This window comes from Bufo bufo, chromosome 4, assembly GCF_905171765.1.
Source record: "Bufo bufo chromosome 4, aBufBuf1.1, whole genome shotgun sequence".
Taxonomy (NCBI): domain Eukaryota; kingdom Metazoa; phylum Chordata; class Amphibia; order Anura; family Bufonidae; genus Bufo; species Bufo bufo.
This window is the reverse complement of record NC_053392.1, coordinates 102782239-102798585: the sequence shown is the minus strand read 5'-3', so window position 1 is coordinate 102798585 and position 16347 is coordinate 102782239. Positions and strand designations below refer to the sequence as shown.

General features: G+C 45.1%; 1 protein-coding gene across 1 annotated transcript in view; it reads right to left on the bottom strand.

Annotated features, from left to right (window-relative positions):
- HS6ST1 (heparan sulfate 6-O-sulfotransferase 1) overlaps positions 1 to 15729 on the bottom strand; it is a 93934-nt gene extending 78205 nt beyond the window's left edge. The window contains exon 1 of the mRNA XM_040427586.1: positions 14873 to 15729. Coding sequence (XP_040283520.1) covers positions 14873 to 15384 — 512 coding nt within the window. The 5' untranslated portion in view covers positions 15385 to 15729. The remainder of the gene's footprint in view (positions 1 to 14872) is intronic.
- Between the last annotated feature and the right edge of the window lie 618 nt (positions 15730 to 16347).

Below are 16347 nucleotides of genomic sequence, written 5' to 3'. Positions count from 1 at the left end.
TCCATCAGCACAGACGACTTATGGAATATAGTAAAAAGGCACATAATATCAACTAGGCTATATTTGTAAGTGTCATATAGTTCACACTGGTCAACAGTAGCCAGAAAGTGAACAACCCCTTTAAGAAAGGTTGGCAGCACAAAATCAAATGGTCCCATTCAACATAAAGTGGCTTGGCAATAATGAAGGAATTTTTTTTTTTATTATAAGTTTGGACACACCTTCTCATTCAAAGAGTTTTCTTTATTTTCATGACTATGAAAATTGTAGATTCACACTGAAGGCATCAAAACTATGAATTAACACATGTGGAATTATATACATAACAAACAAGTGTCAAACAACTGAAAATGTCATATTCTAGGTTCTTCAAAGTAGCCATCTTTTGCTTTGATTACTGCTTTGCACACTCTTGGCATTCTCTTGATGAGCTTCAAGAGGTAGTCCCCTGAAATGGTTTTCACTTCACAGGTGTGCCCTGTCAGGTTTAATAAGTGGGATTTCTTGCCTTATAAATGGGGTTGGGACCATCAGTTGCGTTAAGGAGAAGTCAGGTGGATACACAGCTGATAGGCCTACTGAATAGACTGTTAGAATTTGTATTATGGCAAGAAAAAAGCAGCTAAGTAAAGAAAAACGAGTGGCCATCATTACTTTAAGAAATGAAGGTCAGTCAGTCAGCCGAAAATTTGGGAAATCTTTGAAAGTAAGGGCTATTTGACCATGAAGGAGAGTGATGGGGTGCTGCGCCAGATGACCTAGCCTCCACAGTCACCGGACCTGAACCCAATCGAGATGGTTTGGGGTGAGCTGGACCGCAGAGTGAAGGCAAAAGGGCCAACAAGTGCTAAGCATCTCTGGGAACTCCTTCAAGACTGTTGGAAGACCATTTCAGGGGACTACCTCTTGAAGCTCATCAAGAGAATGCCAAGAGTGTGCAAAGCAGTAATCAAAGCAAAAGGTGGCTACTTTGAAGAACCTAGAATATGACATATTTTCAGTTGTTTCACACTTGTTTGTTATGTATATAATTCCACATGTGTTAATTCATAGATTTGATGCCTTCATAGTCATGAAAATAAAGAAAACTCTTTGAATGAGAAGGTGTGTCCAAACTTTTGGTCTGTACTGTATAATATATATATAATTCTTTTTTTTTTTTTTTTTCTCTGCAATTATTTTTTGGCAGGCAACACAAAAAAAACAAACAAAAAAAAAACACACCATATCAAACATGGTGGTGTACATTGTATAGTGGCTGTGATTAGTACTTAGGCCCTGTGACCAATGACCATTACTTCACCGGCCCCTGGAGCACCATGGGTTCCTTAAACTGCTGATTGGTCGGGGTGTCGGGAGCCAGACCCCCCTGAGGATAGGTCATCAGCACTGTACCCCAGGAAATCCCCTTTATATATCGTAAAGATGATCATTACGATTTCTAGGGCCATATAAGCCCTGGATATTTTAGTTTTTTTACATTAACGGGGTTGTCCTAGATAAGGCAAAAGTAGGGCAAAGGCAGGGAGTTGTGTAAAATAATCAAATAAGCACTACCTACTTGCTGAATATCCCATGTTGCAATGCTCCTCGCCAGGCTTTGCTTACAGGTTTACAGCACTTAACGGAACGGAGCAACAAATGCGGACAGCACACGGAGTGCTGTCCGCATCTTTTGCAGCCCCATTGAAGTGAATGGGTCCGCACCCAAGCGGCCAAAACTGTGGCTCGGATGCGGACCAAAACAACGGCCGTGTGCATGAGGCCTTATAGAGACGCTCCTGCTACCAATACATAAATTCTGGCTCATATTGACTTACATTTATCATGCAAAAAAATTGAATTTTTCAAACAGATTTGTTTCAGCCTACGACATGAAACAGATAAAAAAAAAAAAATTCAACCGATACAAATGAGAACATTTAAACTTCCCTCCTGAGTATCTTGTTCAGAAGCAACAGCTGAAGCCGAAATTCTCCACATATTGAGGGCCCATATTATTCTGCTCACATTCTCCACGCGGCACATTGCGGCATTAGGAGATTACGCTTCCTGCTCGAATGGAGTAGGACTCATTATGAAGCGTGATGAAGTCAATGACTATTATTTGGTGCACTCGGGTGCTCCCTTCTGAAGGAAAACACTTGTTTTTGAAGCTTTTCACATGCAAAAGGAATCCCCATAGAAGCTCATCTGCGGTAGGTGGCGATTATAACCCTCAACTAGCGTCTCGAGGGGACAGCCATAGAAGACCTGGCATGTGGTGTGGAATCAACGTTTTAGATTACAAAAACAGTCACATTCAAAAAGAACATGGACGGTCTATGGCAACAACTTTGCAGTCAGTGCATAATAGCATTAGGTCTTGGCCAATTTTTGGTCATACATGGTATAATTTACCTAAAATTTGCTAGGCATCACTTCACATGAGCTTTCTTCAAAACTTTACACGTTTTGTTTGTGGCTTGGGCGGCTCATTTTCAGAAACCATGCAGTGAATAACCATCCCCAAACGGAGGGTCCTTGGCCAGGTGCTCAGAGCTCCATCGACCCCAAAGGGGCTGAGCGCATCTCTCCAAGTTCTCTTGTGCCTTAGGCATCTTTCACAAATCAGTGACTCGCAGGTGTGTGCTGCCCGTGTTCTCCACACACACCACATGTACCCACTGACTGTGTATTCACATATCAGTGGTTTTCCACGAACCGTGGATCCATGATGACACCATTAAAGCATGCCCTAGTTTTGTCCGTGATTTGGGATCCCTCACGCCCAACCTGCGGTCTTCCATTGGTTACAAAATTACAAATCCCAACATGCCCTGATAGCTGTATGTTGTCCGGGCATGCTGAGAGTTGTAGTTTTGCAACAGCTGGAGGACCGCAGGTTGGGCATCCCGGGTCTACAAAGTTCTAGAAAAACTACGGACACAACACGGATAGCATCACAGATCATTGCTTAGGCTACTTTTACATCTGTGTTTTTTGGTGGGTCGGCCAGGGATCAGCAAAAACGCTTCCGTTAGGATAATACGGATCTGCTTGTATTATCTCTAAAAATGACCAAGACGGATCTGGCAGCAAAACCAAGTCAATGGGGTTTTCTTTCATGTCCAAAAAAAAACTAAAACACGGATCTGGCACCATTGACTTGCGTTGTGTTTCATGTTCCAGGGAAACAACATTCTTTCACAACCCTTTTAAAGAGTGTTTTCATCTCAAATCTTAAAGGGGTTATCTGGTTTAGAAAATTTATTTTTCATATAGCTCGGTCACTAGGGCATTATGGGAGTCACTTGTCTGGGACGATTCTAAATTTAAAATCTCTGAACCCTTTTAAATGTACGGTAACTAATATTATGAGACTTGTAGAATGGGAATGAATACAAAGCAATGGAGAAAAAAAAAATGCAATTCTTATTTGTACAAAAAAAAAAATCATATTTAAATCAAATCATAATAAGGAATAATAAAGTCAGTAGAAAAGGAGAAGGGGGAGAGAGGGGAAAACGGAGCGCAGTAGGCGTATCCCAACATTAAAGTGTCAACGACTGAATGGAGATTAAACAATTCTGACGAGTCCTGACATTTACATGACGTGAATGCAGTCAGGAGAGTCGACAAGTGGAAACAAAATAAATGGAATTGTGTTGTAGCGTCGTACTAAGAGCCCGCCATCTCGAAGAGACGCACCCGCTAGGTGGCTCTGGTATTTAACTGTATGCAAATCATTAGGAAGGACTCGCTCACTGTGCGGTAGTATCACGGTAATCATAGACAAAGAACAACTCTCCACATAAGGCCTCATGCCCACGACCGCAAAAAAATACGGACGACGTCTGTGTGCATTCCGTATTTAGCGGAACGAAACAGCTGGCCCTTTATAGAACAGTACTATGCTGGTCTGTAATGCTTTCAATAGGACATGTTCTATTTTGTTTGTGGAACGAAAATACGGAGTACCTTCTGTTTTTTTTTTTTTGCGGACCCTTTGAAAGTTTTGGAGACAGTCCACAACAGGACTGTGATGTGTGGGCCCCAGACAATTCAATCTACAGACAATACCCAGAATTTTTACCCAAAAGGCAAAAGAGTAATTGTTTAAAATAACAATAATAAAAGCAATTTCTTAATTATCTTAGGCTACTTTCACACTAGCGTTTTTGCTAGATCCGGCAGGGTTCAGCCAAAACGCTTCCGTTACTGATAATACAACCGCCTGCATCCGTTATGAACGGCTCCGGTTGTATTATCTGTAACATAGCCAAGACGGATCCGTCATGAACTCCACTGAAAGTCAATGGAGGACGGATCAGTTTTCTATTGTGTCAGAGAAAACGGATCCGTCACCATTGACTTGCATTGCGGGTCATGCCGGATCAGTTTTGCTCCGCATCCCAGGACGGAAAGCAAACTACAACATGTTGCGTTTTGCTCTTCGGTATGGGAATGCATTTTGGAGCATTCCCTTCTGTTCATTTTTGTCCCCATTGACAATTAATGGGGACAAAACTGAAGCGCTTTTTTCCGGTATTGAGCCCCTATGACTGATCTCAATACCGTAAAACTAAAACACTAGTGTGAAAGTAGCCTTCGTTGCCACACTCCCTCTGCTTTAGGCCGGGTTCACATCTGCGTTGTGAACTCCGACACTCTGATCCACTCACTGTATCCAGCATATATGCAACTACATGCAGAATTTTTTTGTCTTGCCAAAAACTGGCATATATGCCGGAAAGCGTCCAGACCAGATTATAGTGAATGGGGATCCGGCAGTTGTATCTGGCTATGCCGGATTCTGTGAACTCCAGCAGTCTGGGTCTCCGTCGGAACAGACTATCGGCGTTCACATGCCTTACCACAGTCATACTGGTTACTCAATGGTTTGGGAAATACGAGCAACCCCTGTGGGGGCCTAAAATGTAAATATAATGGATTCCTGGGAAAACCATTAGGGCTCATGCACACGAAAGTGTGTGCCCCGTGCCCATATTGCGGACTGGAAACAGCGGGTCTGTCACATACGGGCACCAGCAGTGTGCACTCAGGATCATGGATGCGGACCCATTGACTTGAATGGGTCCATAATCCTCAAGATACGGAGCAGTGCGGAGGCACATATCAGAAACCCACAAAAACACAACTAAATTCTTCCGTGGGATTTTGGTCCGTGACCGTCTCTTGCAGATTGCGGACCCATTCAAGTTAGTGGGGCCGCATCTGCAAACAGAGTGAAGTTGTAAAAAAAAAATCCTTAAACTACACAAGTTGATGACTGGAGCGGATGACAGACGGTTGGTTCTTATCAGCCACACTCATAAGAACACGGCTGGGAGCTTTCCCTCCTGATCCTCATATGCATAGGTAGGGAATGGGAGAGGGGAGAAAGCTGCTGCCAGACTCCTAACTGCGGCTTATCTCCCCAATGACAAAAGGATTGGGCAGTTGAAATCCAACATGCCCGACTGACATCTACCCCAACATCAGCCCCATTCAATGAACCCAGTAAAATCAGTGGATTTGTCCAGTAGACATATAACGTGTATAGCCGGCGTTCAAATGAGCGCTATTCATGTCTGTGTGCAGAATACCCAGCACACACCTGAATTCGGAGACATTGTCAAGGGCCAAGTCAAAACATCTGCTTTTTTGTACAAAGAATGTTGAAATATTCACTATTTTAGTCCCATTTTCTCTCCAGACTTGTCCATTTCGTCCCAGACCTCCGTTCTACAAAAAGATAGAACATAGCCTATCTTTTTGCAGAACGGCCGGATCGCAGATCCACTAAAGTGAATGAGTCCGCGATCCGCTACAGCTGCCCCACGGTGGGTGTTCGTGTATTGCGGCCCGCAATTTGCCACAGCACGGTCACGGGGCGCACACGTTCGTGTGCCAGAGGCCTAAGGGTACGTTCACATGCACTGGCAGAGAAGAGCTTGCTGCATTTCACTGTATTGGGCATTGCTGGATACTGCCGTTCACCGCCATATCCCCATTGACTATATGGGGATCCGGACCCTTTCCAGCCTAAATGCCGGGTTTCGGCTGGACAAATACTGCTGCATGCTGTGGTTCTTGACCGGCTGACAGACGGCATTTAGGTTGGAACAGCCTACCGAATCGCCTAGTGTAAATCTAGAGTTAGATCACTCGTCCGAACGCAGCCATCAGTCATCTTGGCTGGACATCTCGAGCACTGATCGATAAGCAATAGAACTGGGAAACGGGGGGAAAAATAAAATGGTCAGGTGATATTTTTGGGGGGTTGGGGTGGTGGTGTCGGGGGTAAGTAGAACCTTCAGCCCTAGAGTCATTAGTAGGGTATCAGAAATCCCCTGGCAGGATCCACCAAGTCTGAGGCCTATAGAGTGCTTACTCCTCAAATGTGATGCGTAGTTGATGAGTGATGATCAGTTTACAATCCAGTTACTAATCCAGTTGTACGTGGGGGGGGGAGGGGAAATCGGAAGCGATTGCACCATACACCACATCATGGACAGGAATGTACAAAATAGGACAACGTCAGCCCATCTGTGCCCACATCAGAAACGTTGGTCATTTCGGATTTCAGCTGAAGAGTGCCATACAGTGCGCATATGTACCGTGAACCTTCTGCTTTTAGGACGTCATTAAAGCTGAAGACGTCTCCCGGCCTCTTAATTCTTGCCAGAGCAGGCCCCAGTATACATTGCTCAATGATGATGGAAAGTCATGGCCGTCTGTACAAAGCCGCCGGTTCACGGTAGCTGTATTAGGAATTTACGTGGCACTCACATAGTAACTCACTGGGACCAAAGCCAGCAATCTACAGATGATGAATGAACTGAAAACAATACCGTAACCCCTCTAAATGTACCGTCCTGTGTCTGCAGCTCAGCCTAGGTGAGGGAACTCACTGAGGACTGAATTACAAAACACAGGAGGATTCTAGGGACATTTTCCAAATAATTGAAGAACTTAAACACTCGATCAAAACTGAGGAATTTCTTACACTTTTTTTTTCCAGCGCCAACATATTGACGACCTACCCACCAGCCACAGAATAGGTCATCAATGTGAGATCAGTGGAGTCCTACACCCCCACCTATATGCCGATAGCAGCAGCCATAGATTTTGGAAGAAAACGGTGCATGGAGCCGTAAGGTACTATTCAAGTGAATGGCAACTGAGCTGTAGTACCCAAGAATGGCCACTGCACAGCGTATGACGCTGTGGCGGTTCACCGATGCATACTGTTCACTTTCAGACCCTGCGGCAGCATGTGCTGATCGGTGGGATCGCTGGATGTCGGACCACCACTGATCTCATACTGATGGACTACCCTAAAAGCTGCAAAGAGTGATGAGAGGAAAGCAAGTGACAATGCTCACAAGCATGGGGACAAACTTTTTTGAACAGTATGGACTTTCAGGTATGGCACACTTATGATAATCTGTTTAATATCCTTGAGGTGAATCTGACGGTACCACTGGACACAGAACTCAATGGAACTTCATCGAGAAGGGTTCATCTTCAGACATGTCTAATCATACCTTCCATTCATTATAATGGAAAGGAACCTCCCATCTCAGTATTGTTGGGGGTCCTCGTATTGGCCATACCCCTATGACCACACTTTGAGGTCTAACGTACCAAAAAAAAGTCAACTGTGGGATCCGTTAGGTTCGTGCATTTTCTCAATTTTACTAAATATCTTTGAACTTTGCATAAGAATTCCAGGATAAAGGCCCGGTGACGACTGGCTGCCAAGATGTGATTTTTGGGAAAGAAGGAGCATCTAAGCAGCTTCACACTGGTTCCAGCGACCACAAGTCAATTTTAACCAATGACTTTCCAGAATATCTCATCTCCAGGGGCCCATTTCCATGACCTATGCTCGTTATCATTTGCATTGGACCAGAAATCCCTCAGGACAGACGGGCCTTTTGAGGGTAATATCGGTGGTAGGCGATGACTTATCTGCGGCTCATCTCCATTTAGTCTCGTCCGCTCTGGAGAAAGCGGCTATTTCGTGCTTGCAGTTCTGTGCTGCGTCCTCCTGGGACAGACGCTTACTCCGGTATTACAGCCCGGCTAATGAACCAGCTCTGGGGACGGCTCTTCTTCTGGAGGCTCGGCCTGACCGCCCCCAGACGCGCTGTGCAATGTGTACAGACCGTTCATCCGCCTGGTCAGAATCATAACTGCCCACTGAAAATGGAAGATTTTGTAATATATTTTTTCCAGATGTACCTAATGATGGGTCAATGACCTCACACCCGGTGATAGGAATAACTGTTCGTGATACATCAGATAATTCAGTGGCAATGTCCCCGCACAGACATCTGTCAATTATTAGTGATCTCAGAAAATATAAGGCTAAATGCACGCCATCAGGATTGCGCGCTGAAAATCCGCACCGTAGGTCATGTACATTGTATTCTATGAGAATTTTTAATTCTCAATGAACATGATGATGATTTTTTGGGCGTGAATTTTGACCTGCGGTGCGGATTTTAAAATCCTCAGCATGTCAATTTATTTTATTTTTCCTGACCGGATTTTCTTCATTTAGGCCCCTTTCACAAGTATTCCGCGCGGATGCGATGCGTGAGTTGAACGCATTGCACCCGCGCTGAATACCGACCCATTCATTTCTATGGGGCTGTTCACATGAGCGGTGATTTTCACGCATCACTTGTGCGTCGCGTGAAAATCGCAGCATGCTCTATATTCTGCGTTTTTCATGCAACGCAGGCCCCATAGAAGTGAATGGGGTTGTGTGAAAATCGCAAGCATCTGCAAGCAAGTGCGGATGCGGTGCGATTTTCACGCACGGTTGCTAGGAGACTATCGGGATGGAGACCCGATCATTATTATTTTCCCTTATAAAACAGTTATAAGGAAAAATAATAGCATTCTGAATACAGAATGCTTAGTACAATAGGGCTTAAAAATAAAAATAATTTAACTCACCTTAATCCACTTGCTTGCGCAGTCCGGCTTCTCGTCTGTCTCCTTTGCTGAACAGGACCTGTGGTGACATCACTCCGGTCATCACCTGATCCATCACATGATCTTTTACCATGATGATGGATCATGTGATGGACCATGTGATGACCGGAGTGACGTCACCACAGGTCCTGTTCAGCAAAGGAGACAGAAGGAGATGCCGGGCTGCGCGAGCAAGTGGATTAAGGGGAGTTAAATTAGTTTTGTTTTTTAACCCCTCCAGCGCTATTTTACTATGCATTCTGTATTCAGAATGCTATTATTTTCCCTTATAACCATGTTATAAGGGAAAATAATACAATCTACAGAACACCGATCCCAAGCCCGAACTTCTGTGAAGAAGTTCGGGTACCAAACATGCGTGATTTTTCTCATGCGAGTGCAAAACGCATTACAATGTTTTGCACTCGCGTGGAAAAATCGCGGGTGTTCCCGTAACGCACCCACAGGGAGAGGGATATGAGACTGCCCAATTTTGCACCGGGGTGATAAAGCAGAGGACATGGTCTAATTCTTTGGTGACGGAGGTGAGAATCAGCAACAGATTGTATGAACCACCCGATCATCGCCTCTGATTAATCTGCCAGACAGGGAAAACAAAGAACAGAACAGGCTAGCGGAAAGTGGTGGTAGTAGTAGTAGTAGTAGTAGTAGTAGTAGTAGTAGCAGCTTCAGCTGACAAAGGCAAAAAAAAATAAAAAAATCCAACCAGACAGATCACCTTTTTGTAGGACATCCCACACTATAGTCTGCATATGGCTCTCAAAACAACTTTATACCCGGAGTACCCCTTTAAAGTCTATGGCCTGCATTCCTTCCTCACAGATAAGTTTATGGGGGAGTTTGTCTACATTTTTCATTCGTCTCCTTTGACTCTTCGCACAGACACTTGGGTATAATGGAGTTTACCCTCAGCAGACGAGGAGTTTGTTTTTTGTTAGACTTAATTAGGTAATGTTCACATTTAAATTAATTACAATTTACAATTGAATTGCAGGGAGCCCGCACCTAAAACCGCGAGCACAAAGCTCCAGGGCGTTGGATCACAGTAAGAAACGCGAGCGTCTGATTACTCCCCGCCGTCTAGCACATTCTCAGCGGCAGACGCTGCACTTCTACTGTGTATTTGGCCAGATGCAGACTTCTTGTCCCACGGCTCAGGGATAAGCAGCTACAAATACTCCGGGTGCCGCTTTTCTCCAATAGATTTAGACAAGACAATATAATATATATATATACATACACACATACACACAACCAACGTCCTAATATCATATGCCCACACACGGTGATAGAATATGCACATTTCGGACAATCCATTTACACTTATAGGTATTCCGGCTACATTAAGTTAACCTTTATCCACAAGGATACCGCTGGGACCACCACCAATCACGAAAATGGGGTCCCCATGCAGCCCCCTGAAATGCCAGACGGGCATGTGTGCGGCCGCTTCATTTCTTTGAGAATTCTGGAGACAGTCGAGCGATGTACTTAATCTAACGGGAATACCCCTTTAAAGAGCAGCCGCCCCCTCTCCCGTCATGTCCGTTTTAACTACTTACATTCCCCCATGTATATCAATTCTGGAGCATCTATTCGTATGACTGTGTTGTGCCAGTCCTTTATTATTCCTGCTAGAACTGATGAATGAATGACTTACTAGCAGGTGGCAATGAAGGTCCAGATGTGTGTTACCAATTGTGGGGGTTATCCCCAAACTGACACTATCCAATCAGTGCTATCAGTATCAGATTGTAGAGGACACACTCCCCAACTGGTAATACCCATCTGGACCTTCAAACTGCTAGGAATTCATAACTTCTAGCAGGAATAATAAAGGAACGGCAGAGCATAGTCATAAGAATAGATGCTTCAGAATTGTTATTACATGGGGAATGCAAGTAGTTACCAAGATAAGTCAGGACAGGCGAGAGGTCCTCTTTAAAGGGGCATTCTATTCCGATGACAGACTTTCCATTGAAATACAGTGGGAGTGGTTGATTACAGATGTCAGTGGTGCCCCGTCTCCTGTAGAGAGACTCCCTAAGAAGTCCGAACAAAGGGGAGGGACTACAAGAGCCATTTGGCGTACAACATCCAGCTAACAGATACGGAAAATTCCTACTAAGGCCTGGTTCACACCTGAGCGGTTTACAGCGCGTACGAACGCGCGGTAAAACGCCCTACGCCCAAAGTAGTACAGGAACTTCTTTGGGGCGTATTGTCGCACGTTCTGTACATAAACACCTCTGTTTTTCATTGGACGCCGCTGTGGTCATTTGCAAGAACGCGTGTACGACGCGTGTTTCCCCATTTCCAAAAATGCACTGTAATACGCCCCGAAAATATCGACAAAAACGCGCGTTTCAAATACACTAAGTGTGAAACAGGCCTAAAGTCAACCCAACAAAATGGGGCGTCTGTTCACACCACGCTTCTTCTACGAGTCTGTGTAAGAAAACTGCATCCTGTAACACTCCAGGAACCCTTAGGACAAAAGGTGTCCTTTTCGTGTAATTTGACAGGTTTCTGTCCGTGTGCCCTTTCATGTGGTAAGGAATAACCCAGCCGCCGGCCTTCTACGCTATTATTCAGCACAGCAAAAAGCGAAATAAAAAACACTATAGGTTTGAAGTATATGTTTTTGCTCCCGGCAATAGAAACCTCGGGATCCCCACCAGTCAGGAGAACGAAGACCCCATTCAAAATCCAGATTCTCCAAGGATGGCTCTGGCTGGGGTGACCCCACATTTGGTGTGTACGCGGCAATGAATGCCCACCTACAGTAAGTGATACTGTGCCGCACAGGTTCTTTTCGGCCGCCCACGCTCTACCATGCAGGTAAATCAAAGTGTGACCACTGCCCACCGGAAGAAAGGCTCTTCCAGACGAGCGATCTGAAACATGTCCAAGTCAGGAGTTTGTAAACGGACAGCACAAGGATGGCGCCCGCGCGCTTTCTGCAACCCTATGTCCGTTCCGCAAAAAGATAGAACATGTCCTGTGCTTGGCCACAAATGCAAGCCACGGACCCACTGAAGACAATGGGTCTGCAAAAGGGTAAAAATAAATAACAGATGCAACATAGGTGTCACACAGACGTCATCTGTATTTCGTGGACCTCAAAATACATATGGTCGTGTGAATGTCCCCTAATGTGTACGGGGGCCTCCCTGACTGCGGATGAAAGCCAAAATGTCCGATCCTCTTGGTCTCAAGGAGATAACGTGCCACCAGAGGAGTGCGATAGTAGCTCATTACCCAGTCCCCCACTGAAAACTAATGCTCATATCAGATAACCGGTCCAAAGTATCCAAGTATAAGGGGCTATTCACACGGCCATATCCGTTTCTTGGAGCCACAAAATACGGATGCGGTCTTTTGTGCATCCCGCACTTTTCATGAGCCCTATCGCAACAATGCCTATTTTGGTCTGCAAAACGGAGAACATGACATGTTCTATCTTTTTCGCGGGGCCGAGGAACAGGCATACGGATGCGGAGAGCGTGTGTAATCTGCAAAAATAAAAATAAAAAATGCAGATGGGTTGCGAAACAAAATGCAGCCGTGTGAATAGCCCCTAAACAGGAAGGCTGGCGAGCACACCAGAACCAGGTAGGTTGTGGTGGGAGCACGTCGAATGGGGGCCCAAGTTCAAGTCACCCAGCAACGGAATCCACAAAGAACAAGGCGGCCGCTCACGAGAAACCGGTCAAGTGTCTACATGTACGGTAATTTAATCCATATAATCCAGTTCTGCGACGCTTCAACTTGACCTAGTCCTTCTTCAAGCTTGTGTCCTATGTATACAGGGGTCTCCTGACTATACCCCCGACAGATGTTTGGGAAGGGGGGGGGGGGTGAGGGATCAGGCATGATGAATTTTATCATGCAATCTTTTGTTCCCTCAGAAGATAAGCAGCAGCACCTGAGGCCTCCACCGACAACATATTTTCAAGATCTACTTTAAAATGATGCCAAATTTCTGTAGACGCATTGCCACCCCTCCCTCACCCTGTTCTCATTCTGAGGACTTCAATCCTTTAAGAGCTTTGAACTTTTGCTTTTATATTTTCTTTAACCTCAGCATGTTCTATAGAACATTAATGAACTTTCCCTATCTGGAAGATACTTTGCTCCGTATACGCACAAGTAAATAACCTCCATAAAATATACTTCATCATGCAGAAAACCTAGAGGGCAGATTAACCCTATGAAGAAACAGAGGACACACAGTTTCGGGAAGAAGTTATTTAGGGTTCACCGTACTGGAAGGGAATGCGAGATCTTTGGCTTCTATAGAGCTCAGCACATAAGGTTCTGCGTATAATCTGAAGCATGTTCAACCCCAGGAGCATGCAAGGAAGGAAGGGTCATTTTTCTTGTGACCTCCAAGGTACCATAGAAATACCCAAAGCAGAGAAACTGAGCTGAAGCCTGGAGTTTTTCCTGATGCGCATAACAGAAATATTTCAAGGTAAGGAATGTGCACATTGTGAAGACGTTGACTAAGCAGAGAACCTCAGCCGAGACCTTCAGGGTCATGTGTTGTGTTATTCAACTGAACAATGGTCAATCCAAGTAATTCATAAATGAGCCAAAGTAGTATCTAGCCTAGGGTGATCCAAGATCAACGTCAGAGGAGAAAGGATGCTCATACATGACGAGACAATGCCCGGCTCTGCTCTTGTGTAACCTTCCTGTGCTCAGATAAGGCTCCATTCACACATCCGCAATTCCGCTCCACATTTTGCGGACCCATTCATTTCTATGGGGTCCGCAATTCCGATGCCGAAAAAAATAGACATGTCCTATTCTTGTCCGCAATAGCAGACAAGAATAGGCATATTCTATTAGTGCCGGCAAAATGCGGAACGCACATTGCCGCTGTCCGTGTTTTGCGGATCCGCAAAACACACACGGATGTGTGAATGGACCCTTACTCTGTCCCAAAGTCCAAGATTTTTTCTGAATTGGTTGTCAGGGGCATATATGTGATAGAATGGTTGAAAAGTGGACCATTTATGACCATCATATGATCATACGTTAAATTTATGGGAATGGGACATAATAAGAAATACAAGGTTAGCCACCTGAAGCTTTACATAGCTTTGAAGATCTAACCAAAGATCACTTGACAACACATGGTGAGAGGACCCATTAACCTTAGGGCTGGTGAGAAATGGTTCCTCTCCACCAAGCACTCCTACTTCAAACCCCCTATGGTACTTAAAGGGAACCTCATGAACTTTATGCTGATCTCACTAAGGACAGCGTAAAATAGTGACAGAAATGCTGATGTCAGCGGTGTGTCACTCATGAGCTAAAAGTAAGTGGTGGCCGAGAACCAACATCATAATCATTACAGCCCGATACTGAAAAAGAGTCACATCTACCTGAGAAGAGTCCTGGTTACACATAATCTCCTGCTCTCCTGCCCATCTGCTGATGATTGGCAGTTCTCTCCTAGAGAGAAAGGGAGAAAACTCGGTATTAGACTGTCAGTCATCGGCAGGTGGGCAGGAATTCATGGATAACCAGGACTCTTCTCAGGTGGCCGGGACTCTTCTCCAGGCCTAGTCTGCAATAATTGTGATGTTGGTTCTCGGCAACCACTTACTGTTAACTTATAAATGACAGACCGCTGAATCAACTCACCTGTCTCTACTTTATACTACCGTTAGTATGGGCAGCACAACGTTGATGACAGGTTCCCTTTAAATAAAATGACCACCCCTGAAGTGATATATCAAGATTCAGATGAGAAGAAACCATAGTGCGGTTCTACATCCGTCATGGGACTAGAACACTCAGTCAAAAGTTGACTTACTGGAACTAACAAATTCACCTGAAACACAAGTCTACTGATGTCACCCACCTCAGGTTCTTCATTAAGGTCTCTCTTTTGTCCAGTACCCCTGGCACACAGTTGGTGAGCTCTGTCCAGTCAGCATGCAGTCCACAGCTCCAACCAGTGGAGAAGCGAGAGAACAACCAGGTCTCCTTCCTGTTGGGTCTGTAGCAGGTACACTTCTTCTGGCCAGGTCTGCAGTCACAGGGCACCTCCAGCCTCACGTTCTGCACCAAGTGTCTTCCAAAAGTGGTTCCCCCGGTCTTCTGGATGTGTAGAAAGACGATCACATCGTCACCTTTCATATCAAAGGTCAAGGAGCGATCAAGATCCCTCACTGGGAAAAAGTACTTCTTAACATAGTGAGGATCTGGGGTGGGGAAAAGGTCTATGTCCTCAGAGTAGTATCTGCTTGGAGGTCCCAAATTAATCCCTGGCCCCACATACTGGTACAAGATCAGCATGAAAAACACTGAGCCAGCCAAGATCAGCAAGAATTTGCTGGTCCTCTCAACCATGGTCCTCCCAACACACTTCATATGTCACCATCTCCCAGGGTTTCCAGGCAACAGTCCTCTCCCTTCTTGGTGGCTTCCTTCAGAAGATACAAGGTATCGGACGGTGGATCCTCAACCTTCCAGGGACCTGTGTGATCAGAAGTGCAGCACACTGCTTCCAGGGTGGCCCCTGCAGCGGCGGTAGGGAGGCTGAGAACCGGGCGGTACTCGGCTTATATATGGCGTCTCCTCCCAGGTGATCCTGTCCTCCCACTCACCACCACCGAGCGGCCATCCCCGGTGGTGTCCTCCAGCAGATCTACGGAGATCTGTATCTCCCGGCTGCTTCTCAGCCTCCTTCCTGTCCGTACACCACCATGATCACAGCCCAGCATGCACAGCGCCTGCGCCGACTACACCTCATTTACATACCCTCATTTCTGCGGTTGTCGTCAGCCGCCCGCGCCCCTTCTCTGCGCTGATTTATTTTAACCCTATAAAGCCCTCAGCTCCCCCTATACCAGCAGCACTATAGAGACTGCTGTACCTCAGAGCTGTATGCAATGTATATGCAATGTAGGAATGGAATCAGTTCCTGTTTATTCGACGTTTTCTTTGCTACTTGCTTTTATTGTATCCTCAAAGAATACTCTGGTTTATGTTTTTGCTGTATTTTACCTCAACTGCCGGATGTAAGTGGATAGGAATTATCTGGAAGGTTGGATTCACACTTACGTTTTTATCCTGACGAAAAAACAAAATCAAAAATGCTTGGCGCGATCAGTGATTTTTTTTTTCTATTATTTTTTAGGAGTTTTTGAGGCTCTATCGCCCATATAGTTTGTTTTACCACCTGATGTAATGGTGCTTTATATCTATCAATAAATAATAAGCATTTTTATTTTATTTCCTTTTACAGTATTTTTTACACCTAGGTTTTTTAGCGACTTATTTATGCACCTGTTTTTTCTTTTGTTTCTGCGCTTTTTGGCTGTAGAAACCCCA